The sequence below is a fragment of the Rhinichthys klamathensis genome, unplaced genomic scaffold (genome assembly GCF_029890125.1).
Source record: "Rhinichthys klamathensis goyatoka isolate OS25496 unplaced genomic scaffold, OSU_Roscu_1.1 h1tg000578l_1, whole genome shotgun sequence".
NCBI classification, from domain to species: Eukaryota; Metazoa; Chordata; class Actinopteri; order Cypriniformes; family Leuciscidae; genus Rhinichthys; species Rhinichthys klamathensis.
Window position 1 is genome coordinate 798495 of NW_026607042.1, and position 25219 is coordinate 823713.

At 41.2% G+C, this 25219-nt stretch overlaps 1 protein-coding gene across 1 annotated transcript in view; it reads left to right on the forward strand.

Moving 5' to 3' along the window:
- lmcd1 (LIM and cysteine-rich domains 1) overlaps positions 1–25219 on the forward strand; it is an 82397-nt gene that overhangs the window by 26151 nt on the left and 31027 nt on the right. The window contains exon 3 of the mRNA XM_056240013.1: positions 6070–6325. Within this exon, the coding sequence (XP_056095988.1) occupies positions 6070–6325 (256 nt within the window). The remainder of the gene's footprint in view (positions 1–6069; positions 6326–25219) is intronic.

A 25219-nucleotide genomic window follows, 5' to 3' on the forward strand; every position in this document is an offset into this window, starting at 1 on the left:
AAAATTTAATAATGACGAAACTGAGGTTACTGTTTTTGGACCACCATCCCTTTTAAAAAAGTCTGAAATGAGTTTATCTATTGATGGGGCCACATCAATTCCATCTCATACTGTTAGAAATCTGGGTGTAATATTTGATTTGTCGCTTACATTACAATCTTATATAAGTTCTATTACCAAGATGGCGTTCTACCACCTTTGCAATGTTGCCCGACTGCGACCTGCTCTCAAGCACTAAAGATACTGAAATGAATTCATGCTTTGATAACCTCTTGTCTCGACTACTGTAACTCGCTTCTTGGGCTGCTTGCCTGCTAAAACAATCCCTAGACTACAATATGTTCATAATTCTGCTGCCAGAGTCATCAATCAAGTCAAGAAATCTGATCACATTACCCCTTTGCTCTATAATCTTCTTTAGTTACCCATTCCTCTCCGCATTCAGTATAAAATTATCTTGTTAACTTTTAAATGTCTTAATTGACTTGCTCCCAATTATTTATCTGAACTTCTGCACTATTATTCACCTCCTCACTCTCTCTAATCCTCTTCTCATCATCTGACTTAAAACTGCTTACTGTACCTGTTAAAAGTCCGTGCCCTGACATAGACTACGTTACCCATAATGCATGCGTTCGTTGTAGTTCCTACACAGCAGGGGGAGGCGCACTGCCTGAACATATCATGCCTTTCTCCTGCCATTGCCCTTCAACAGGATGTACAGCGTCTATGGCAACTAGATGCTCCCCTTCATAGACCTGGTAAGGAGGTCACACGCTCAAAGGAGGACAGAGAGGCCATGGCCATGTTAGAGGCAAAGACCATCAGAGTACCTGTAGATGGTGTAGAGCGATATGCCACCCCCCTGCTCAGGAAGAAGGACTTCCCACAGATGCATGTCTCCTCTGAAGTAGTTAAAGGCCTTCTGAGGTCCACTGAGCGTAAGCTAACTAGGAATCCTGACCTGGCACTCACATATAATCAAGAGATCAAGAGGTTGATAGATTCTGGTTATGTTGTAAAGCTGACTCCCGAAGAGATTCATAGCTCTGCTGAATCTTGGTATGTACCACACCACATTGTACATCATAACAACAAAGCTCGGGTGGTCTTTAACTGCTCCTTTGAGTTCCAGGGGACCGTTCTTAACCAGTACCTCCTGCCGGGACCTACCATGGGGCCTATGCTGGGTGTACTCCTGCGTTTCCGCCAGTATCCTGTAGCAGTGAGCGGAGACATAAAGGCCATGTTTCATCAGATCCGCCTGCTCCCTGAAGACTGCCCACTGCTGCGGTTCTTATGGAGAGACTGTGAAACAGAGAGGCCCCCAGTGGAGAGTCCTGCCCTTTGGGACAACGTGTAGCCCCTGCTGTGCTACCTTTGCCCTTCAGAGCCACGTAAGGGGGCACCGAGACACCTATAAAGACGTCTACGACTCTGTCCACACAGCTTTCTACGTGGACAACTGTCTGCAGTCCCTTTTTGACCCACAAGAGGCCAAGTTGCTCATTGACAGAATGAGAGAGCTGCTTATCCAAGGTGGATTTGAGATACGCCAGTGGGCAAGCAACATCCCTGAGGTGGTCGCTCATCTGCCAGGTACGGCCAGGTCAGATAGTTGTGAACTATGGCTAAACCTTAAAAGCCTTGATCCTCAGGAGTCAACACTGGGTCTCAGCTGGCACTGCACTACTGACATCCTGGGATACAAGCACCGCCCTGTCTCCTACACAACTGTGACGCTGCGCAATGTTTACAAAGTACTGGCCAGTCAGTATGACCCATTGGGTTATATCTGCCCCTACACGACAAGAGCAAAGCTCATTGTGCAGGCTCTGTGGAGCACAGAGAGAGGATGGGATGAGCCCATAGAAGGAAACCTGCTTCGGTCCTGGCTCGAATAGGAAAAGGAATTGTCTTATCTCCAGTATATCACCATTCCCCGATGTTACGCTCCTCCTCACAACAGCAACAGTGCGACATATGAGGCTCACATCTTCTGTGACGCCTCAGAGAAGGCGTATGGAGCTGTGGCCTATCTCAGAGTCATAGAGCAGCAGGCTCACATCTCCACCTCCTTCATCATGTCACGCTCCAGAGTAGCGCCCCGTAAGCAGGTGTCGATACCCCGACTGGAGCTGTGTGCTGCGCTCACTGGAGCCCAACTGGCCAAGGTACTCCAAACTGAGCTTTCACTACCCCTTCACTCAGTCTACCTGTGGACAGATTCCACGACAGTGCTTCAGTGGATCCAGTCCAGTTCCTGCAGGTACAAAGTTTTTGTGGGGACTCGGATCTGTGAGATACAGGAGCTGACCTCTCCGGAACAGTGGGGGTATGTGAACTCTGATGATAATCCAGCCGATGACATCACAAGAGGGAAACCACTGTCAGAGCTCACGGTCTCCAGCCGATGGTCACAGGGCCCACACTTTCTCACACAGACTCCTGACACCTGGCCGAAGTCCCCGACAGAGTTCCCAGAATGTAGCAGTGAAGAACTCAGAAAGACCGCCTTCTGTGGCCTTACAAATGTATCATCAAGTCTGCCAGATCCAACACAGTACACATCTTTAGATGATTTGATTCTGGCCACTCACCAATCCCTGCAAGGGGCGGCTACCACCTCCTACACTGCAAGTGAGCGCCTGAAGGCAGAGACCCAGTTCCTTTAATCTGCGCAGAAGGACAGCTTCCCAGAGGAGTTCCAAGCCTTACAAGCAGGTAACGCTGTTCGCTCGAGCAGTCGTCTCAGCGCCCTTTCCCCTGAGTATGACAGCCTCAGTGGACTAGTCAGAGTGGGAGGCCGCCTGCGTCAAGCTACAGATGTAGATCCTGACAGCATCCACCCAGTTGTGTTATCACCCGATCACCCTCTGACTCAGCTCATTATAAAGCACTATGATATTCAGCTGTTTCACCCCGGTACAGAGAGACTCTATGCAGAGTTACGCCGCATCTACTGGATCCTCAGAGGTCGCCAGGCCATTAAGAAACATCAGTACCGGTGTGTGGACTGCAGGAGATGGCGTGCCTCACCCTCCACACCAAAGATGGCTGACCTTCCCTTATCTCGGTTGAGACTCTACAAACCGCCCTTCTGGTCTACAGGCGTAGACTGTTTCGGACCATACCTGATTAAGATTGGGCGTAGGAGAGAGAAACGCTGGGGAATCATCTACAAATGCCTCACCACTAGATGCATTCACTTAGATCTCATCCCTAGCCTTGATACTGACTCTTTCTTAATGTCATTACGCAGGTTTATTGCACGCCGGGGGAAGCCGTACGAGCTGTGGTCTGACCGGGGCACCAATTTCAGGGGCGGCCATAAAGAACTACAGAGTGCCTTTGAGAGCATGGCACCAAAGTTGCAACAGCAACTGGCTAATCAGACTATCAACTTCCACTTCAACCCACCATACTCTCCTCATTTCGGGGGAGCTTGGGAGAGGGAAATCCGATCCGTTAAGTCAGCCTTGCAAGGTGTCCTGAAAGACCAAGTTGTGGCAGAGGAAGTGCTCCTAACAGCTCTCATAGAAGTTGAAGGACTCCTTAATTCTAAACCACTCGGATATGCTTCATCTGATGTGGCTGACCCGGACCCCATCACGCCAAACCTGCTGCTAATGGGGCGGCGCGACGCTGCCTTACCACAGGCAGTATACGGCCCTCATGATGCTCTTTCCAACAGAAGATGGAAACACAGTCAGGTGATCAGTGATCATTTCTGGAAACGCTTTGTCCAGAACTACCTCCCAGGGCTTCAGCTGAGACATAAATGGAGGAAATCCACTGATAATGCTACTGTGGGACAAATTGTGATGATCATTGACTCCAACCTTCCCAGAGGACTTTGGCTTGTTGGGACCATCACCAAGGTTTTCCCAGGGACAGATGGTGTTGTTCGAGCTGCGGAGGTGAAGGTTAAAGACAGTATCTACATTCGCCCGGTAACCAAACTAGTGGAACTCCCTGAAATGCCTGAGGATTCAAGCGGCATTCCTTCAAACTAGTTGACTTTTGAATGAGTGTATTTGCTAGGCAAATACAGGGGCGGCTGTTAAAAGTCCGTGCCCTGACATAGACTACGTTACCCATAATGCATGCGTTCGTTGTAGTTCCGATCGCTCGTGGTTACGCTAGGCGCTTTCACTTTGGTGTAGTCCAGTCAGTACCATGAGAGCAGTATTCACGATGCAGAGAATTGCCATCCTTTGTTTATCCTGCGCGAATCTTGTGTGTATGAGTGCTGTGTGCGTCCTTACGATGTAAGTACGGATTTTGCATGAATGACTCGTTTATTGCAGAGCTATTAGCCCAGATGGCGAAGTTGTTATACTCGTGTTATTCACTACTGCTATACGGCTGTTGCCGTTACGGCGCTCCATATGCGCTACGGCGCTCCATATGCGCTCATAAAGTAGCCATTTACTGTATATACTTTAGTTATTGCCTTGTAAATAACCGTAAATATTATATTTAATGTATAGTTCGCCTATTTTGGCACTTTTCACCATGTGGAGATTTATGGCATCTATGCAAGTTAATTTATAGTGTTAGAGCTCCCACTAGTGGATTTTGGTCGTACTGCGGGTCATTTCTTTATGCAACTATATGTAACCATAGCCTACATGTTTATTAATATACATTTTATTGTATTTTCTGTTTCACACATACACACACACACACCTACAAACACACCTATTTTGTCATATTGATACCTGTAAACCATCATCATCTCCATGTACCTGACTTCTCCTCAATAAAAACTAAAACTGCATCATTGGATTTGCCTATTCCTTCTGATCGAGGAAGACTCAGTTGACGAGCAATCCATAATCAGCCTCAGACGCACACGGTCTCTTACAGTACCTTCGTTTTTGTCGTTCAATCCTTCAGTGCTGTGCCTCCGAAACTCCGGAATACTCTTCCTCTAACTTTTGGTGACACTTCTACTATATCCTCATTCAAATCTCAACTAAAAACCTATCTTTTCTTACAGTATTTCCAACCCTCCTCTGTTTAGTATTCTGTTGTTTTGGTACTGTATATTTGTATATGTACTATGTGATGTATACTAATGCTCGATGCTGTGTTTTTGTTATCTTCTTGAACAGGGACCTTGAGCTTGGGAAAGGCGCTTTATAAATAAAACGCATTATTATTATTGACAAGGCACTGCCTATAGCTGGTACAGTGCCGGCTCCCACTTTATATTAAGTGGCTTTAAAGGGGCACTTGGCAACTATTTCAACTTAATAAAACCGTTTAGAAATCATGAATGGTTCAATAACCTGTCCTGGAGAAAATGGTGACTTTCCCCGCTCCCCCCAGCGTTCCCAGGCGGAAAACCAACCTTGCAACATCGGGACTAACGTCCCGGTAAGTTGGAAATAGGAAGTCTTGTGAGAAGCGAGAACGAGCGAGAAACACGAACTGCTTTATGGCAATTCGACATAATTCTATGATACTGTGTATGATGTATTACCCACTCGGTAGACATAGCTCCACTAGATAAAGTTGGCCGGCTCCGATAATAACAAATGCACATAAGCAGCGGTAGAAAGCGGGAGGAAGTGAGCCGCAAGTGAGTTTTTTTATGACAGTGTTGTGAAAATATATGCCCCACAGCTGTAGGGGGAGCTGATGAGAAAACATGTGACAACAAAAGTGAAAATCAGCGAAGAAATGATTAGAGTTGCCAAGTTCCCGTTTAAGTACTATGTACTTACATTGAAATAAATAATTTGATACAACGGACTTAGTGTACATACATGTTTTTACATTTACTTATATTTTTACAGCTGTAATTATTTCATGTAATTACATTTGTAATTAGACTGTTGACCCTTCCCTTCCACCTTTAACCCTACCCATCCCACACACACCTGTCCCTAACCTTACCCCATCACACCTCAATAGCAGCAAAAGTGTTTTACAATACAACATGATATGTTGAATAATACATTGTACTTATTTTCGATGTAAGTACATAGTACTTAAAGCTATTTAATATAAAGTGGGAACACAGTCCTAATAAACTACAATCTATCTTAATTTTTGCAGAAAAGCTTGCATACAGTGCCACTGCGGTCAGGAGGAGCATGTGTCCAGCTCCGACAGCGAAGACGACCGCATGGTGGGAAGATTGCTGGCAGAGTCCCGCTATGCCCATCTCACCGCTAAGGTTAAGGGAGGAGACGGAATGAGGATCTACAAACGCAACCGCATGATTGTCACCAACCCAGTGGTCTCCCGTAAAGACCCAACATTCAACACAGTCACCTATGACTGGGTCCCACCAGGCCTCACCCAGAAACTGGTAAGAGAACCATGAAAGCTCAAACAAATCAATGCATCCTTTATATTTAGTAGTTTATCATGGTTGCGGTAAGGCGGTGGTACTAGCTGTAATGTGAAATGAGCGTAGTTCATTGTTCTGGTGACATGCTCCTGGTGAATACAGACGAGCTACTGATGGTACCAGTAATGAGCAAGACAACCAGGGTTTAGTTGGAAAATATTCCTTGTGTTGGTATTTTACCAGCTTCTAAAATGTCTAAGCCCTGAACCACAAGGTGAAAAACAAAAATCACAAGCTGTGCTTTAGTTTTGTCTTGTGAGAATAAAATTAGGCTCCTGGAATTACCATGAAATTAGAATCTTTAACTTTTTCAGCAAACTGCACAACAGTATACTTCTACCACAGTCCATCTTTTACCTCAACTCCTCCTTTCTGACACCCAGTGTCAGCAAGAACATAACAGAGCTTACACCAATGAAAACCCTCTTTTGGCAAATAACTTTTTTTTAAATAACTACTGTCAAGATTTACTGAATTAGCGCTGAAAAGGCATGGACATAGTTATTTTTTGTTTTGTTGTTATTGCATATGCATTTGTAGGCGTTTCCCTTTCAGACATTTATGGGAGGAGAGTTTTTAATATACCACTCAATGTGATTTACTAAGGTTTGCGCTAGTCAATTTACTGGTATTTGCACCATTATTTAAAATCAGAAAAAAGCAGTCTGAGCCCATTTTGTCCTGCTGTGCTGGGTGCTGTAGGAGGAGGCACCGCAGACAGCGAGTGTAGAGGGGAGAGAAGTTTCTCCACTCATGGTCATTTATTAGGAATGCCTCTGCTTATCTGCGACCCTATGCTAATTTGCGCTGCTCTTGGTAGATTGCTTTGGTCATAATGGACATTAGCTGGCAATTCCTGAGGCCTCCCTTTGTGTTTTGATCTGAAAAAAACAACAAATCTTCTGGAAGCAAGACATGAAACAAATTGCCTGCTAACAATTATGTGGTGCCGACCTTGATCCCAACTATCAGTAAGCATGACATCTAATCTTAATTAAATAATGTATATTTGAGTGAGTTTGTCAACTGACCAGTCTGAAGGATTTGTGAGATACTGATAACTAGAGCCTCCTGCTGTATTATCAACACAGGGAATTTGATTAACAAAAAAATAAATTCCCTAACAAAACTACTAAAAGAATACTATGAATGTGTAAGGAAGTAAAGAGCATATTTTAAATTTAAGTGACCTGAATTCAGTTGGATGTTACTATAGAGTTACATTATATTATGAAAGATTCTCAAAGACAAAGTAAGATAAACCTTATAATCATTCAGTGTATTTGTTGAATTCAGATTTTTTATAAACTGGCATCAGGTAGAAATCTGCATTAGAGTTTCTGGAAAGAGGTTTGATCAAGCTATGTTTCCGTTCTGCGGCGATGTCTTCCACTGGTTTTGCTGGGCCACACTGCAGTGGAAGAAAAGAGTTGGATTGGTTTCTCAGTCCGTACAACTAGTGGTCAACCAACAGTAAGTTTTTCAAAACATGAATAAAAAGGAATTAAACACTATAACCAACAGTGTTGTATCCACTTGTATGTTGTTGTATGTGGTATCCACTTTTATAAAACATCCTTTCCTAATACCTTTGTCTTTTTCTGGTTATTTTACTATGGTATGCAGGGGTGAAAAGAGTACTGAAAAATAACAGTGAAAGTAAAAAAGTACCATTACTTTTCAAAAAATGCTACATTTACTCAAGTTGTTATGCTGATAATATAATTTGCATTAAATATGTAAGTATTTCTGGGGAAACTTTTTCAAAGGAAAATAAAAATACACACACAAAAGCACATCTCTTTGCAGGGCAAATAAACTACTATATTGGCAGCATTCACAACTGACTGGAACAAAACATTTTGCTGACTGAAAAATATTCTTGTGCAAGTGCAGATTGTATGAAATGAATCAAACAAAAAACACTGTTTATTAACGAGCTGTAGTTTTATCACCACACATGGGTCATCAATAACGTGCATACTGAATTTGGTCCTCCAATTATAGTACATTAAGTCATGGTAAGCTATTTTTCCTTTTTTCTTAAGAGTTTTAGAGTGTGACAGTGCAGATCGCACCTCTCTCTATATGTTCGTCTAAGCAGACAGCCGAAGTCCAAAGTAGCCTATACTTGTCTGTGTTTCGCTCCATCTCGGACCGCGTGCATAGAAAGCCGCCTGGGGAACCGCGTCTCTTTCGCAGCTCAATGCGCTGTTAACTCTTTTTTTTATATCGAGCACGCCGGTCAGGAGACTGTATATTACGACAGTCATGTTACACGATTTAACTGATTTGGATGTTACGTAGAAAGGGCGACAGCGCACCGCTATAAAGGAAAGGAACGGAATGCATCATCGGGTTTTCACAATCGCTGCCTGTAAGACAAAATCAGAAACTAAACTAAAACACAGCCCTAGTCATTAAATCATTTTGAGAGCCCCTGGTGGTTCGGGGCCCTACTGCTTTGTGTATAGGGAGGACAGGCACTGATTGTACTCAATACCCGCAACCTGGCACCAAATTTTAGGCCCTGTAGATAAAGCCTACAGATCATCTAGTAAGCAGAACCTTAACGTGTTTTACCTATTTACCTTTACGTGTTCTAAGAAAGAATGAAATGCTGATATCGCGATTGAATTAATACTTGAAGGATGCGCTTCCGTAGCAGCTACAGTATGATTAACCGGCATCTAAACCTGCCGGTTTATATCCAAACCTAAATGTGGTTAAGGTTTTGTATGTGCAATAGATTTGATAGGAGTCAGGAGACCGATTACTCTCTCCCTATCCAATCACGTTGATGCATATAAATAAAATTGTACATAAAATGTACTCAAGTTAAAGTAAAAATACACCATTTTAAACTATTTTAAAAGGACTATTTCTGATTTTTTTTTTAAAGAACTACCTGGGAGTATTTGTAATTCATTACTGCACACCCCTGGTGGTACTGTAGGCTGTATTGATTTTAAATAACTGAAAGAATTTGATGAAGTATCATGAAACTGTAATGCGATCAAGACTTCACAGCAGTGCAGTTAAACAACAATCATCGACTATCTCAAAGGTTATTTATTCTAAGCATTAGCGTTTCTTGTCAGTCTGATGTTTTACAGGAATTTGGCTGGTGTTTGGTGAAACATCCCATGGTAAAAATAACCCTCTCCATGAGCTAAAGGTATCATTATGAGCTTTATCATCTCCCTGGGCACATACCTCACATTTGACTTAATGGAAAGAGCCGCATATACATTTGTCCCACTGATCTCACATGCCTTTAAGGGATCATTTCAATCGCAAGGTACTGTAGGAGGGGTGGAATGAAGGATGCCAGATTAGGTCGGGGATTTGTCCGGTTTATTTTGATAGCAGAATGCGCTGGCGTTTTCTACCACCTCCAGGGAGTACAGCATTTCTTACACAAACTTTAGTCCAGCAGTGGACCATTCAGAGTAGGCCAGGGCTCTGGAAATAAGCCCTATACTTTATTGTCCACAATTGGCTGCCAGGAAGCATGCCGCCTGTGCGCCTACTAAAGCCCTTTCATGTTTCGTTTTTCTCTTAGGTTTTCTTCAGCCTTCTAAACATTCCTGTTTTTACATAAAAAATCTAGCCTTTTGGAGAGTTTTGTATGGGGCATATTGTTGCATATTTCCAGATAAATAGATTTTGATCCACAAGTACATTTAAAGAGAATGAAGTACGAGCCAGAGCCCCCTGCAAAAGCAGAGACATTGGGATAAAAAGCCTGAGCCCACCGCAAACCTTAAGCCACAGTGAGCCATGTCTGATCAGGTGTGTGAGCCAGCCCTTATGTCTTTTATGGAGCTTTTTCCTGAAGCCACGTTCATCCCATTCGTCCCGTTACGAGCCTGTTACGGATCCTGATCAGGTGCGTTCCAGTAAGCGTAAGTGGAGTATGAGGGAACGGAGTGTAGTCCAGCTCATACTCCCGGGCCGAAGTGAGTGTGCAGAACTCAGCCCTCGTTGTGATGTGCGGAATGGGAAAGGACAGTGCGATATATGTACATGCTATGATAAAAATCAATCTGTGCGATGAACAAATTAACCTCAGTAGCACGTGTCCGATACAGTTTTTGCATGTGTGTGAAACAAAGCCGATTGTTTGTGTGATGTGGGCGTTTGTTGTGTGCTTGTTTGTGAGGTTAATCTAGGACTGCACGATCAAATGAAATTGAACTGAAACCGTGATTTGGCTTATTGCGATTCTGAAATTGCAAGGTTTTAATTAAATAAATATATGTGCAGCGTGTTTCATGGTGAAGCCATCTGTCATGAATCACCAGACACAGAGGGATCCAAGTGCAGCGTAGGTTTATTTACAGGGTAGTCAGACAGGCAAGGGTCACAGACAGCAGACACAGCATAGGAGACAAGGCTAAATCGTGGTCCAAATACCGGGCAAGAGATCAGAGGCAGGCAGCAGACGATACGAAGTCCAGGAACACAGGCAGAAGGTCGGGAAACACAGGCAGGATATCAGGCATGGAAATGCTCTAAAGCAGACTAGGAATCAAGACTAGGAAACACTAGAAATAGACCACGACAGTGACATACAGTCATACAATACTACGCAAAGAGTGATAGTGACAGTGAGGTATAAATGTGTGTGGAGCTGCGTGTGGAACTAGATCCAGGTGTGAGAGTGATCAGTGGAAACAGGTGTGTGAGTAATCAGTCCAGGGTGTGTGCGTGAACAGTCCAAGGGAAGGCAGTGCAGAGGTGGAGCGACCTCTCGTGGCACTCGAGGGCAATCCAGCCGAACATCGTCACACCATCAGAGCGGATCGATCGGTTCGCAGTAAATGCTGCTCCATCGCTGCGAGTTTGAGTCACTTGTAAGCAATGCGCCACACATCTTTCCAAACTTGTAATAAGATGAGTTTATAAACTTGTCTAACAAAAGAGAACATTTAATGACCTGTTTTTGCTCCAAACTTTATTTATAATGTCAGTCAAGTGTTCGAAATGACTTCCTTTTGTAATCTAATGTGGCTTTCTATCATATGAAGCAGAAATGCTATTATTTTATAGTATTTTTTTTAGGGATAAAGGCTCTGTCGATTAGCATTGCATTACAAATATACTATATTCGGCTACACTTTATAATAAGTATACAGTAATAAAGTATTTATAAATAATTTGCAAACTATTAGTTTATCAATTAATTCATAGTTAATGTATTGTAGTCTCTATAGTTTTAATATATTAATAGGCTATATACAAATAGTGAGTTTTTCATTCATTGTCACTGTAAAATTGTTTAATTAGCTCATATGTAAATAATTAGATCATGTTTTTTTATGCTTTAACAACTTATTAACTGTTAATAGTTTTCACTTTAGATTAGGTCATATAAAATGTGAAAATGCCATTGATTAAGTGGCTTAAAACAACCTTTATTAGACAAGAATTGCATTAGTATTAAGTGTTCCTTAAAAAAAGTATAGCCAAGTCTAGTCAAGTCACCTTCATTTATATAGCGCATTTAACAATATGGACTGTTTCAAAGCAGCTTTACAGTGATAATAGGAAATTACAGTAACAGAGATAGTTTAGGCTTCACAGCAGCTCTAGAATAAAGTTATTGTCCAGCTAAAGTTAGTTTTGATTGATTCACTTCCGTTCTAAAGATCATTAGTTATTAACTTAGGGGCCGCTAACACGACACCGCTCTAACAGAAAACCCTTAACGCGCTCCGGCCGCTCATCCGCACAACAGCAGTGCCTGGGGCTCGAGAACACAAACCATGAAATAGGTTCCAAGGTGCAAGCCTTGAAATTTGTTTTTAAAAAATTATCATCTCCGAGTAAACTTAAAAAAACGTGAATCTGTGAAAACGCTGACAGCTTGCACATGCATATTACGTGTTTAGTCTATAGGTATGCGCGTTTGAATATATACTGTATGTGCGCATGTGTGTAGTCTTTCTTTACAAATTGACCTCACCAAATTACTTGTCTGTACAGAGGTAAAGGGAAGGAGGCCTTCACAGGGAGAGACTAGTTGACACTTCAGGACTGCGTTGTCGTCACGTCCAGGCACAGGTCCTTCATCAGATCTGGAGTGTGTGTGTGTGTGTGTGTCCAGACGCAGGTCCTTCATCAGATCTGGAGTGTGTGTGTGTGTGTGTGTCCAGACCCAGGTCCTTCATCAGATCTGGATCCGGTCTGGATCCGGCGGACTGCGGTAAACCTCGGGATAAAAAAAGAGACTAATATTAGCGTAGACGCCATCCATTCTTCTTATGATGCAACGAGTACATCAGGATTTATGGGAAGTGTTCCCGGTTCTGGCTGACCTAATCTATGCAGCCTAACATTGAATTATAGAAGTCTATAGTGTGTTATGTGAATGCTAGGCCAAAGAGATGTGTTTTTAGTCTAGCTTTGAACTGACAGAGTGTGTCTGCTTCCCGGACAATGTTAGGAAGACTGTTTCAAAATTTTGGTGCTAAATAGGAAGGGATCTACCGCCAGCAGTCGATTTTGATATTCTAGGTATTATCAACTGGCCGGAGTTTTGAGATCGCAATAGACGTGAAGGACTATAATGCGTTAAGATTTCGCGTTAATCTTAACCTATAACCTAACCTATAATGCGTTAAGAGCTCGAGCTGCTGCGTTTTGGACCAGCTGTAGTTTGTTTATTAAGCGTGGAGGGCAACCACCCAGTAGAGCATTACAACAATCTAGCCTGAATTGTGCTATGAACTAACTGAACTAACTGTTCTGCATTTGTCAATGAGAGCATATGTCGTAATTTAGATATATTTTTAATATGGAAGAATGCGGTTTTACAGATACTAGAAATGTGACTTTCAAATGAATGATTGGTATCAAAGAGCACACCCAGGTTCCTAACCGACGGCGAAGACTTAATAGAGCAGCCATCAAGTGTTAGACAGTATTCTAGGTTATTACGTGGGGACGTTTTTGTCCAATAATTAGAATCTCTGTTTTTCCAGAGTTAAGTAGTAGGGAATTACTAGTCATCCAGTTTTTTATATCAGCTATGCATTCCGTTAATTGGTAAGTTTCGTCAGGGCATGAAGAAATATAGAGCTGAGTATCATCAGCATAACAGTGAAAACTAATGGCATGCTTCCTAATGATATCTCCTAATAGTAGCTTGTACAGAGTGAAGAGCAACAGTCCTAGTACTGAGGCTTGTGGTACTCCATACTGAACTTGTGATCGATAAGACATCTCTTCATTTACTGCTACAAACTGATAACAGACAGATAAGTATGATCGAATAACACTAATAGAGAGATACAACCACGATCGGATGATGAGCAAATAATTTGTGGCTCTAATGAGAGCGGTCTCGGTACTATGGTACGGTCTAAATCATTTCTTTCTAAAAAGGAACATAGTGAGGATACTGCCTTTTCTAGTATCTTTGACAGAAAAGGTAGATTCAAGATCAGCCTGTAATTGACTAATTCTGTAGGATCAAGTTGCATTTTTTTAACAAGTGGTTTAATAATCTTATAAGTTTTTGGTATGTATCCTTATGACAAAGATGAATTAATGATATTAAGAAGAGTTTGGGGAACAGACACAGTCAAGTCAAGTCACCTTACCTTTATTTATATTGTGCTTTTTACAATACAGATTGTATCAAAGCAGCTCCACAGTGATAACATAATAATACAAGAAGTTTGTTTCTAGAAGAAAATTGTGTCATCATCCACCTCAGCAATCTCAGTAAGGCAGATCAATAATATTGTTGAATATTAAATGTCCCCAACTAAGCAAGCCAAAAGCCAAGGCAACAGTCTCTGTATGATATCATCCAGGTGAAAGAGTCTCTATGTGATGGGATTTATCTGACTTCTGTGATGACACTGCTAACAGACGGTCGGTTTAGCCAGTCTCTCTGCGTCCTGACCTGAGCCCCAGATTGTCATGTTTCAGCTCTGACTATGTGCCATATTACTAGAGAGAAGAGCAGCACCATCCCAGGAGGGATGAATACCATCTCTTTCCAACAGGTCAGGTTTGCCCCAAAAACAATTGTCTATGAACCCTATATTATTTTGCGGACACCACTTAGACAGTCAGTCATTGAGTGAGGACAGTCTACTAAGTATCTCATCACTCCGGCGAACAGGAAGGGGGCCAGAGCAAATTACAGTGTCTGATAGTGTATTACAGTGTATATGTATATAGAGAGAGAGTTTCCCATAGTCTACAAGGTATTTGAGGCGGCCGCCCCGTCGCCGGGAGTCCATTCGCATATCACCCGCATATCAGTCCAGCTCTATCAGTTCAACTCTATTTGTATTAATTTTGCAAAAAAAAAAACCCCACACAAGAACAATATGTATGTATGTGGGAATACGTTCGAAGGAGCGTTCCTATTCCCTCATTACATTTTGTGGAGTTATCAGGGATATTAGGATTAAATTTATGGAATTTAACTGGAGTAATATATGTCCTGAGGAGCCATTTATATTGAAGCAGTCTGCACCTATTATTGGTAGATTCAGTTTGAGCCAGAGGACAGGATTTCTCCCATTCTTCTATGGAGATGTCCACTTGTTGATCTTTCTTCCATGCTAAAAGATAAGACTGAGAATTTTCTTTTGATCCAATCAATAGCATTTTATAGAATAGGGAAAGAGTTCTCCTGTAATCCATATGCTTTAAAAATAATTTGTTTAGGGTAGAAAGTGGGGGTTCCAAATATGTTCTTATACAAGAATATACATAACTCCTGATTTGCAAATATTTGAAGAAAAAAAATTCTGAGGGAGATTGTATTTTGTGACTAACTGTTGAAAAGTAATTTGTGAACCTCCTACATATAAGTCCTTTAATGTATGCAGCCCTTTTAGCATCCAGTTTTTAAACCCCATATCATTCCGCCCAGGTATAAAATCTTTATTCCTCCAAATTGGTGAAAATACGGAAGTTGTTATTGTCTCCTCCAAAAAAGAATGAGCCTCATACCAAACTAGCATGGTATTTCTGAGAAAGGGGTTAAGAGTGTCTTTTTTTAATGTTTTGATTTGCGCTGAATATATATATATATATATATATATATATATATGAGTATAATGGGATACTCATATATCCATTCTTTTCAATATCAATCCAGTCTGGATTATTAGTTTTTGAAAAATAAAACATGGCTGTTCGCAGCTGTGCTGCCAAGTAATATAATTTAATATTTGGCAATTGAAGTGCCCCTCATATATGAGAGGGAAGAGAATGATTTTATTTTGTTAAATTTGAACATCTGAATTTCGCTTAAATAATATATATAGGTATTTACATTAACTGTAGAAAGTCATATTCATATATCATCCTAGTTCAGGTTTCTATGCACTGGCAAACGGACAAGATAGTACCTTCTTTTAAGTGTGATAAAAATAAACCAGACCATTAGAACAAGCTATACTGTATAGATCTATTTATGTGGTACTTTTCAAATCCAGAATAAAATCCTCCGGTTCTGAGACGGTCTTGAAAATTCGCCGCTGATCTGCATGGGTTACTATCTGATGCGCTGGATAAAGCATGCGGTACCGAACATCCATAGAACTCAGCAGGGCTTTCACCGCGTCGAAGCGTCACTGCTGTTGAAGGGTCTCAGCCGACGGATCCGGAAACAGATTAAATCCCTGGTCTCCGTAGTTTATCTCTATAAGTTTCCTTAGTGTCTTTTCGCGATCTTTATAGTTCAGAAACTTCATGACAATTGTTCTGGGAACAGAAGGACGGTTCGGATTGATCTGGCCCACCCGATGGGCACGTTCCATGATAGGAGAAAAGGTGTCGGCCAAAACTTTGGGAAGCCAGTCCTCCAGAAAAGCACACATATCTGCACCTTCTACTTTTTCAGGTAGGCCGACGTCCTCGATCTTCCAGGTCTTGGATCTTGTTACTTGGTCTCTACCGTCTCCTCAAGCCTCTTAGTTTTCTGCTGGAGTGTTGCGAAATTCTGTCCTCAGCTTCTCCAATTCTATTAGAGTGAAATAGCAACTCCGTTTTGATACATTTAATGGCTTCCAACATATCAGTGGATTGTTTAGCCAAATCACCCTTTAGCGATTGAATGGCCGAAAGAATAGCATCTGTAGGCACATTCCCATGAGCTTTATTTGGCTCGCTAGCCGCTTGTTTGCCAGCTTGATCCGTGGGTTCAGAGTCATTTTGAGATTGCGATTTCAGTTGTTGGCCTGATTTTATATTCTTTAGTGGCATAATCTCTCGTAGATCACATTCCTTAACTTTAAACACCTATCAGTGTTAATTTTGTTAACGAAGACGACGACGAAAAATGTTCGTTAACGACAATTTTTTCTGTGACTAAGACGAGACGTTGACAAGCTAAACTAATATCTGATGATTAAAACTATGACGAAATGTATGCCGTTTAATTGTTAACAAGACGAGACAGGACTAGATGTTAATTTAGAAATATCGGACATTCAAAATACATGATGTCTTCATATCATCATAGGCTGTCTTTCATGTGCTTCCCTTCTCCTTGAGGGCGTATCTCAGGCAGGCAGCCGCAGCTGATGTCACGGGTACGGGTAGTCTAGGTTACCAAAACTCAAACTTGTGAGCTCGCTGCAACAATGGCTTCAGCATTAGGAAGGAAAAGAAGAATCGACATATGGAAGCATTTCATTTACAATTCATCTGAAGGGAAGACATTATGCAATGACACAGTCACAGAACACGGAGAAAAGCCCTGTGGCTATAAATTATGCGGAAAGAATACAACAAACTTAAAAGGGCATCTGAAAGCACATCAACCTGCTGTTTATGCATCCTCCGTCACGGTAAGTAAACTAACTGTGTAAAATCGTATGTAAAAACTTTTCTTAAGGTTAGTTCAGTGTTACTGAGTGTGTCAACATAGCTAAATTAGGTAGAAATGTTGACTTAGCCAAGAAGCGATATTTTTCTTGCAAAAGACGTTTTAGCTTTCTGTTAATTAAGTTAGCTATCTTGTGATAGCTAACGTTAATACAATTCAATTTACATGTATTTGTATAGCGCTTTTCTCAATGCTTTTTAAATCTGCTTTACAGAAGATGCATGTCTTAATTTAATAATACACGTCATGCATCTTCCGTAAAGCTGTTTTGAAACCATATGTATTATGAAAAGAGCTATACAAATACATGCAAATTGAATTAACGTTAGATACATTTGAACTAATGTTAGCTAATACAAGTTAGCTAACTTAGTGTTATCTTAGAGTGATTTGTTATTATAGGTGACTGTGTGAAATTAACGGCCATTTCAGAAGATAGTTCAACTTAAAGATAACAGAAATCTATAATTAATATTAGCCTATGTTTAATTTCAGTTATTTTGTAGCTTTTAGGATGTTTTTAGTGAGTAATTGCAAATCCAATCTTCTTTCTTTTCAACCAGGTACAGTTTCTCCAGCCTGAGCTGATTAGCGCTAATGTGACCATGCCCACACCCGCACGAGCTGTTCATATGCAAATGATCCACGCGGTGGAACACAGAGCTGTTACCGCCCTCATCACCTCAAAACAAAGAATCAGTGACTTCAGTACTGCTCTGCTTTTCATCGAGTTGTTTACCTTAGATTTACCTCAGAAGTATTAGAAGAATACGATTTGATTATGAGAACGATTTTTAAGGTAAGATACTAATAGTAGTATGTTATTGTTGCATAAACTTTACATTGTAGCTACTAGTTAAACTGGTGCCAGACTAAAATGTACGTTATGAAATGTGATTGTAAAAACATGAAGCCTAATGCTAAATGTATATAGGCCTACATGTAGCATACGAGAATGTTTTTATGTTCGATAATTAAACACAGCACGATATAACAGTAGGCTCGTATGAGTGTTCATGGTGAAAATTATAATGTTTAGACCTGTGTTTACCGGTAAATACTGTGTTTGTGGATATCTGCTCACACGTAATATGGTAAGAATAATGTTTCATAGTTTGGAGTGGCTCGATCGCATCAGTAAATGTCCTCTGCACGCGCTGTGAGTTTGAAAAGATAAACGCACCAAACATTAGGCTCATTTCAAAACGTCGTAACGTATGGAAACGTTTGAAGTAACATATGATAATCCATATATTTTTTTCTCTAGTGTAGTGTTACTGAAGTGTTCCTTTTTAACGATTTATAGGCTGCCTGCTATCTGGGCTATTGTTAATATTTTATATAGCCCCCCCTACACATATATGCCTACAAGGCACAACAAACTTGGTGTTCATATATATATATATATACACTCACCTAAAGGATTATTAGGAACACCATACTAATGCTGTGTTTGACCCCCTTTCGCCTTCAGAACTGCCTTAATTCTACGTGGCATTGATTCAACAAGGTGCTGAAAGCATTCTTTAGAAATGTTGGCCCATGTTGATAGGATAGCATCTTGCAGTTGATGGAGATTTGTGGGATGCACATCCAGGGCACAAAGCTCCCGTTCCACCACATCCCAAAGATTCTCTATTGGGTTGAGATCTGGTGACTGTGGGGGCCATTTTAGTACAGTGAACTCATTGTCATGTTCAAGAAACCAATTTGAAATGATTCGAGCTTTGTGACATGGTGCATTATCCTGCTGGAAGTAGCCATCAGAGGATGGGTACATGGTGGCCATAAAGGGATGGACATGGTCAGAAACAATGCTCAGGTAGGCCGTGGCATTTAAACGATACCCAATTGGCACTAAGGGGCCTAAAGTGTGCCAAGAAAACTTCCCCCACACCATTACACCACCACCACCAGCCTGCACAGTGGTAACAAGGCATGATGGATCCATGTTCTCATTCTGTTTACGCCAAATTCTGACTCTACCATCTGAATGTCTCAACAGAAATCATATTGTAGCCTCTTTTTCCTATTTGTAGTGGAGATGAGTGGTACCCGGTGGGGTCTTCTGCTGTTGAAGCCCATCCGCCTCAAGGTTGTGCGTGTTGTGGCTTCACAAATGCTTTGCTGCATACCTCGGTTGTAACGAGTGGTTATTTCAGTCAAAGTTGCTCTTTTATCAGCTTGAATCAGTCGGCCCATTCTCCTCTGACCTCTAGCATCAACAAGGCATTTTCGCCCACAGGACTGCCACATACTGGATGTTTTTCCCTTTTCACACCATTCTTTGTAAACCCTAGAAATGGTTGTGCGTGAAAATCCCAGTAACTGAGCAGATTGTGAAATACTCAGACCGGCCCGTCTGGCACCAACAACCATGCCGTGCTCAAAATTGCTTAAATCACCTTTCTTTCCCATTCTGACATTCAGTTTGGAGTTCAGGAGATTGTCTTGACCAGGACCACACCCGTAAATGCATTGAAGCAACTGCCATGTGATTGGTTGATTAGATAATTGCATTAATGAGAAATTGAACAGGTGTTCCTAATAATCCTTTAGGTGAGTGTATATATATATATATATATATATATATATAGTTCACTGTACTAAAATGGCCCCCATCGTCACCAGATCTCAACCCAATAGAGCATCTTTGGGATGTGGTGGAACGGGAGCTTTGTGCCCCCACAAATCTCCATCAACTGCAAGATGCTATCCTATCAATATGGGCCAACATTTCTAAAGAATGCTTACAGAACCTTGTTGAATCAATGCCACGTAGAATTAAGGCAGTTCTGAAGGCGAAAGGGGGTCAAACACAGTATCAGTATGGTGTTCCTAATAATCCTTTAGGTGAGTGTATATAGTGTTTGTATTAAGTAAATTTAATCATTTTAACCAGAAAAATCTAAAATGTATTCCCAAAATCGTGCAGCCCTATAGTTTCTCTTGATATCAGCATCTTCACAGGTGTTTTTTTTTCTAAAAAAATATTTTTAAAGGGACCAGATGCCACTGATGAGTCCTGCTGACTTAAACATTCACATGAGTCTCTGTACATGAACATGGTAAAGTGAAAAATCAAACACCTTGGAGATGACGGGTATGTAGCCTACTATGTTTTAGGAATGGCACAAATGTGTGTGACTGACCAAGTCTCTGTCTTTAGATCAGTGTGTTTACTAATGTGCTTTTTTGTCATTTGTTGTGTATCTTTGGATTATGTTGTGTTGTAAATAAATCCAAACAATCTAAAAGCCATTCTTTTTTAAGTCTCTCCTCATTCTTTGTGCAAGGCTCCTCATAATGATATCACCTAATAGGGCCATTAGGGGAGGGTCTTTGTCTTTCTCAGGTGTGAAACCCATCAATATTAAGGGGTGGTTAACGGCTCCCTGCATAAAGCTTTCTTACACAAAACCTGTCAAAACAAATTTTAAATCAATATATTGTCTTATCTGAATGAGTAGTCAGGATGATTTTCACATAGTTTTGAAGCAAATATTCTAGGCTATGTGATACAATTTTCAAAAGTCTTGTGAAGAAATAATTAGTATGGGTTTTATGACCTTATTTCAGTGACAAACCACGCATAAACGTCATTATCTCAAAACTAAAAACTTTTACATACATGCTGCTGACATATTACTGTAGCAGAGTTTGTGCTGAATACAGTGTAATCAGACTCTAGCCATGAAAATGTCACAAGTATCAGAAAAAAAGCATAAATGTCAGAGCATGTCAGACCACCTCCAGGGCCCAGAAAACACCTCAGACCCCAGAGGGTTAATAAAAGGCTCTCTTAGCCTGTAATTTTTTTGTTTAAGATTTCAAATGTTATTTTGCTTCCAAATGTGTACAGCCCACATTTGTACAGGTTTTTATCACATTATGTTTAAAAATACTGTACTTGAATGAACAGAACAATAGTTTAAAGTACTGTCCTCTTGAATGCACTGGCAGAGTGATATGTCAGACTCAGGAATATGTTCATCAGCCAATGCACTGACTGCGTTTGAACGTGTGTTCATTCGTTGCACTTTTATTTGAAGTTTCAAATAAATGCTGTTTTCCACAACAGCTAAAGAATTTTTTTTTACTTGATTCTTGAACTAGTATAATAACACTTATCTAACCTTAATGTATGATCCTACCTTATAAATTAGCAGACAGCACAGCATATAGGCTAACTAACTAAGGAAAAGGGATATGTAAAATTGCACAAGTGCTACTGCTAAGAGTACAATTTTTTTAAACAGCCTGTTACCTTGATTCAAATTTCTCAGAATTGTATTGGTCTAAAGTGAGAAGAAAAATGACTATTTTTGACTAAAGACTACATATAAAATGGCTACCAAAAGTAATGTTGGTAATTGCAGTTTGACTAAAAGTACTGACTAAAAGTTGACAAAAATGCAATTACTTTTCGTTGGCTAAAACTAGACTAAAACTATGAAAGACAAAAATGACAAAAATGTGACTAAGAGTAGAATGCATTTTCGTCTGAAGATGAAGACTTAGACAAAATCAAAAACACTGACACCTATTGGTAGGCCTTGGTCTTTTTCAGGGTTCTTTTTGAGAGAAAGTTAGCGACAGCTCAAAGCAGCGCGGATTATCGGCTACACGTTGGTGGCAACATGACCACAAATATTTCCCAATCTCCTGAATCTTCCGCTCAGTCTGGCTGTTGGACAGAGTTGTATCCAGATGTCAGAATCACTGACACTCCCAAGAGCTGGAAGAAGGCACGCCATACCTGTGAGAATGAACGAGGCCCTCAAACTGAAACGATATCCTCAGGAATTCCGAAGTGACGGAAGATATGTTGGAACAGCCCCTCTGGCTGTTGGTAGTATCCTTAGTGGGGTCAGTTTACAAGCTTTCGATAAGCGATCAACCGACTACCAGGATGCAGGTGTAGGTGTCCGATTGAGGAAGATCTGACAAAAAGTCCACTCCCAAATGTGACCAGGGCCTCCGTGGTATGGGTACCAGTTTCCCTTCAGGCAGGTGGTGTGGAACCTTCGACATGGCACAGACTGAGCATCCTCTGGCGTATTGGGAGACATCAATGGTCATACTAGGCCACCAGTAACGATTACTGAGGAGCAAGAGGGTCTGTTGGCTGCCTGGGTGTCCAGAGCCCGTGAGGTGTGGATTGAGTCCATGAGGGGCAGACGAATGGATGTTGGCACGTAGATCCGCCCCTCGGACCTCCAGGGCAGAGCTGGTTCGTTGGGAGTAGTTTCTGGAATATGATCAATTTCTTTGAAAAAAAGGCACATGGATGGAGCCTCGGAGCTTCCCCCTGCCGCTGAGATAGTACAGCTCCTACCTGTTACTGGCCTTCTGCTCCGGGATGGACAGTGGATAAATCCTTCCTTTAGGTGGAGTAGAACCAGGCAGCAGATCAATGGCACAGTCACATGGCCAATGAGGTGGTAATTTGGTTGCCAACTGCTTACTGAAGACATCCTGGAACTCAGGACATATTTCTTGCCGTGTTGTTACCTCTGGACTCTCAACAGTTGTGGAATTAAAGAAGACAGGTTCTGAAGATGTGGTAACTTTCTTGATGACAGTTCTCTCCCCATTTCAGGATTTTTCCCCTGGTCCAGCATACCGTAGGTGAGTGATGAAGCATCCAAGGGCGTCCCAGGATGACGTCAGCAGTAGATCCTTCCAGCACCAGAAAAAGATCTTTTCTTCATGAAGATTTCCTATGCGGAGCGTTACTCCGCATTGGACATATGGACAGTGTCAACTTGCATGGGTTCTAAGTGCTGGAGTTGCGCTAACTCATTCATTGCGCTTTCATCATAAATGGCCCTTTGTTGACGAATGGTGGAATTAAGTCCTTGACGGTAAGCTGTTATTAATGCAGCTTCATTCCAACCACCTGTAGCTGCTAATGTGCGGAATTTCAAAGTATAATCTGCAACAGGAAGTTTACCTTGATGTAAACTGAAAAGTTGATCATGCCCTGACAATGGGCTCACCGTTTGGCCAAAAACCTCCTTGAACTGGTTGGTAAAAGCTGTCAAGGAATTCATCATGGGTCCACTTGCTTCCCAGATGGAATTAGCCCATTGCAACGCTCTGCCGGATAGACATGAGATGATGTACGCTCTCATCAGAGTCACAAATGATTTGCTCTTATCATCCGATCGTGGTTGTATCTCTCTATTAGTGTTACTTGATCTTAGTGCTGCATTTGATACTATTGACCACAACATTCTTTTAAATAGACTTGAAAATTATGTTGGCATTAGTGGAGTTGCACTAGCATGGTTTAAATCATACTTATCTGACCGTTATCAGTTTGTAGCAGTAAATGAAGATATGTCTTATCGATCACAAGTTCAGTATGGCGTACCACAAGGCTCAGTACTAGGACCGTTGCTGTTCACTCTGTACATGCTACCATTAGGAGATATCATTAGGGAACATGGAATTAGTTTTCACTGTTATGCCGATGATACTCAGCTGTATATTTCTTCACGTCCCGACGAAACTTACCAATTCACAAAATTAACGGAATGCATAGCCGATATAAAAAATTGGATGACTAGTAATTTCCTACTACTAAATTCTGAAAAAACAGAGATTCTAATTATTGGACAAAAAACTTCCACACGTAATAACCTAGAATACTGTTGGCTGCTCTGTTAAGTCTTCGTCGTCGGTTAGGAACCTGGGTGTGCTCTTTGATACCAATCTCTCATTTGAAAGTCACGTGTCTAGTATCTGTAAAACCGCATTTTTCCATCTTAAAAACATATCTAAATTACGCCATATGCTCTCATTAACAAATGCAGAACAATTAGTTCATGCGTTCATGACATCAAGGCTAGATTATTGTAATGCTCTACTGGGTGGTTGCCCTGCACGCTTAATAAATAAACTACAGCTAGTTCAAAACGCAGCAGCTCGAGTTCTTACCAGAACCAGGAAATATGACCATATTAGCCCGGTTCTGTCAACACTGCATTGGCTGCCTATTAAACATCGTATAAATTTTAAAATATTGTTGATTACTTACAAAGCACTAAATGGCTTAGCTCCGCAGTACTTGAGTGAGCTTTTAAAACATTATAGTCCTTCACGTCTATTGCGATCTCAAAATTCCGGCCAGTTGATAATACCTAGAATATCAAAATCGACTGCTGGCGGTAGATCCTTTTCCTATTTAGCACCAAAACTTTGGAATAGTCTTCCTACCATTGTCCGGGAAGCAGACACACTCTGTCAGTTCAAAGCTAGACTAAAAACACATCTCTTTGACCTAGCATACACATAATACATTATAGACTTCGATAATTCAATGTTAGGCTGCATAGATTAGGTCAGCCGGAACTGGGAACACTTCCCTTAAATCCAGATGTACTCGTTACATCATAAGAAGAATGGCATCTACGCTAACTTTAGTGTCTTTGTTTATCCCGAGGTTTTCCTGCAGCCTGCCGGATCGAGGCCGTATCCAGAACTGACGAAGGAGATTCGCTTGGACCCGATGACAATGCAGTGCTGAAGTGTCAACTATCCTCTCCCTATGGAGGATCCCTTTCCCACTCTACAGATAAAGCGTTGTTGAAATCCGGTTCGCGTACCTCGAAGTGATAAAATAAAATTCTCTAACAAATTTATAGGCAAGACAAGTAGTTTGTTTAGGCATGGTTTGTTGGGAAATTACAAACCTGCGCGCACATATCCAAACGAATATAACTATAGAATCAATTTTGAATGCGCATGTGAACGCCATCAGGTCACAGGTTCGCGTTTAAAGTCTGTTTAGAGAGAACGCCGTTGTCTTAGTGGCCCCTAATGTAATAACAAATGATAATTTTGCGGGAAGTGAATCAATCAAAACCAACTTTAGCTGGAAATAACATTTTTCAAAAATCGCTATAAAGCCAAAACAATCTCTGTTACCGTAAATTGGATGTTTATCTCTGTAAAGCTGCTTTGAAACAATCTCCATTGTT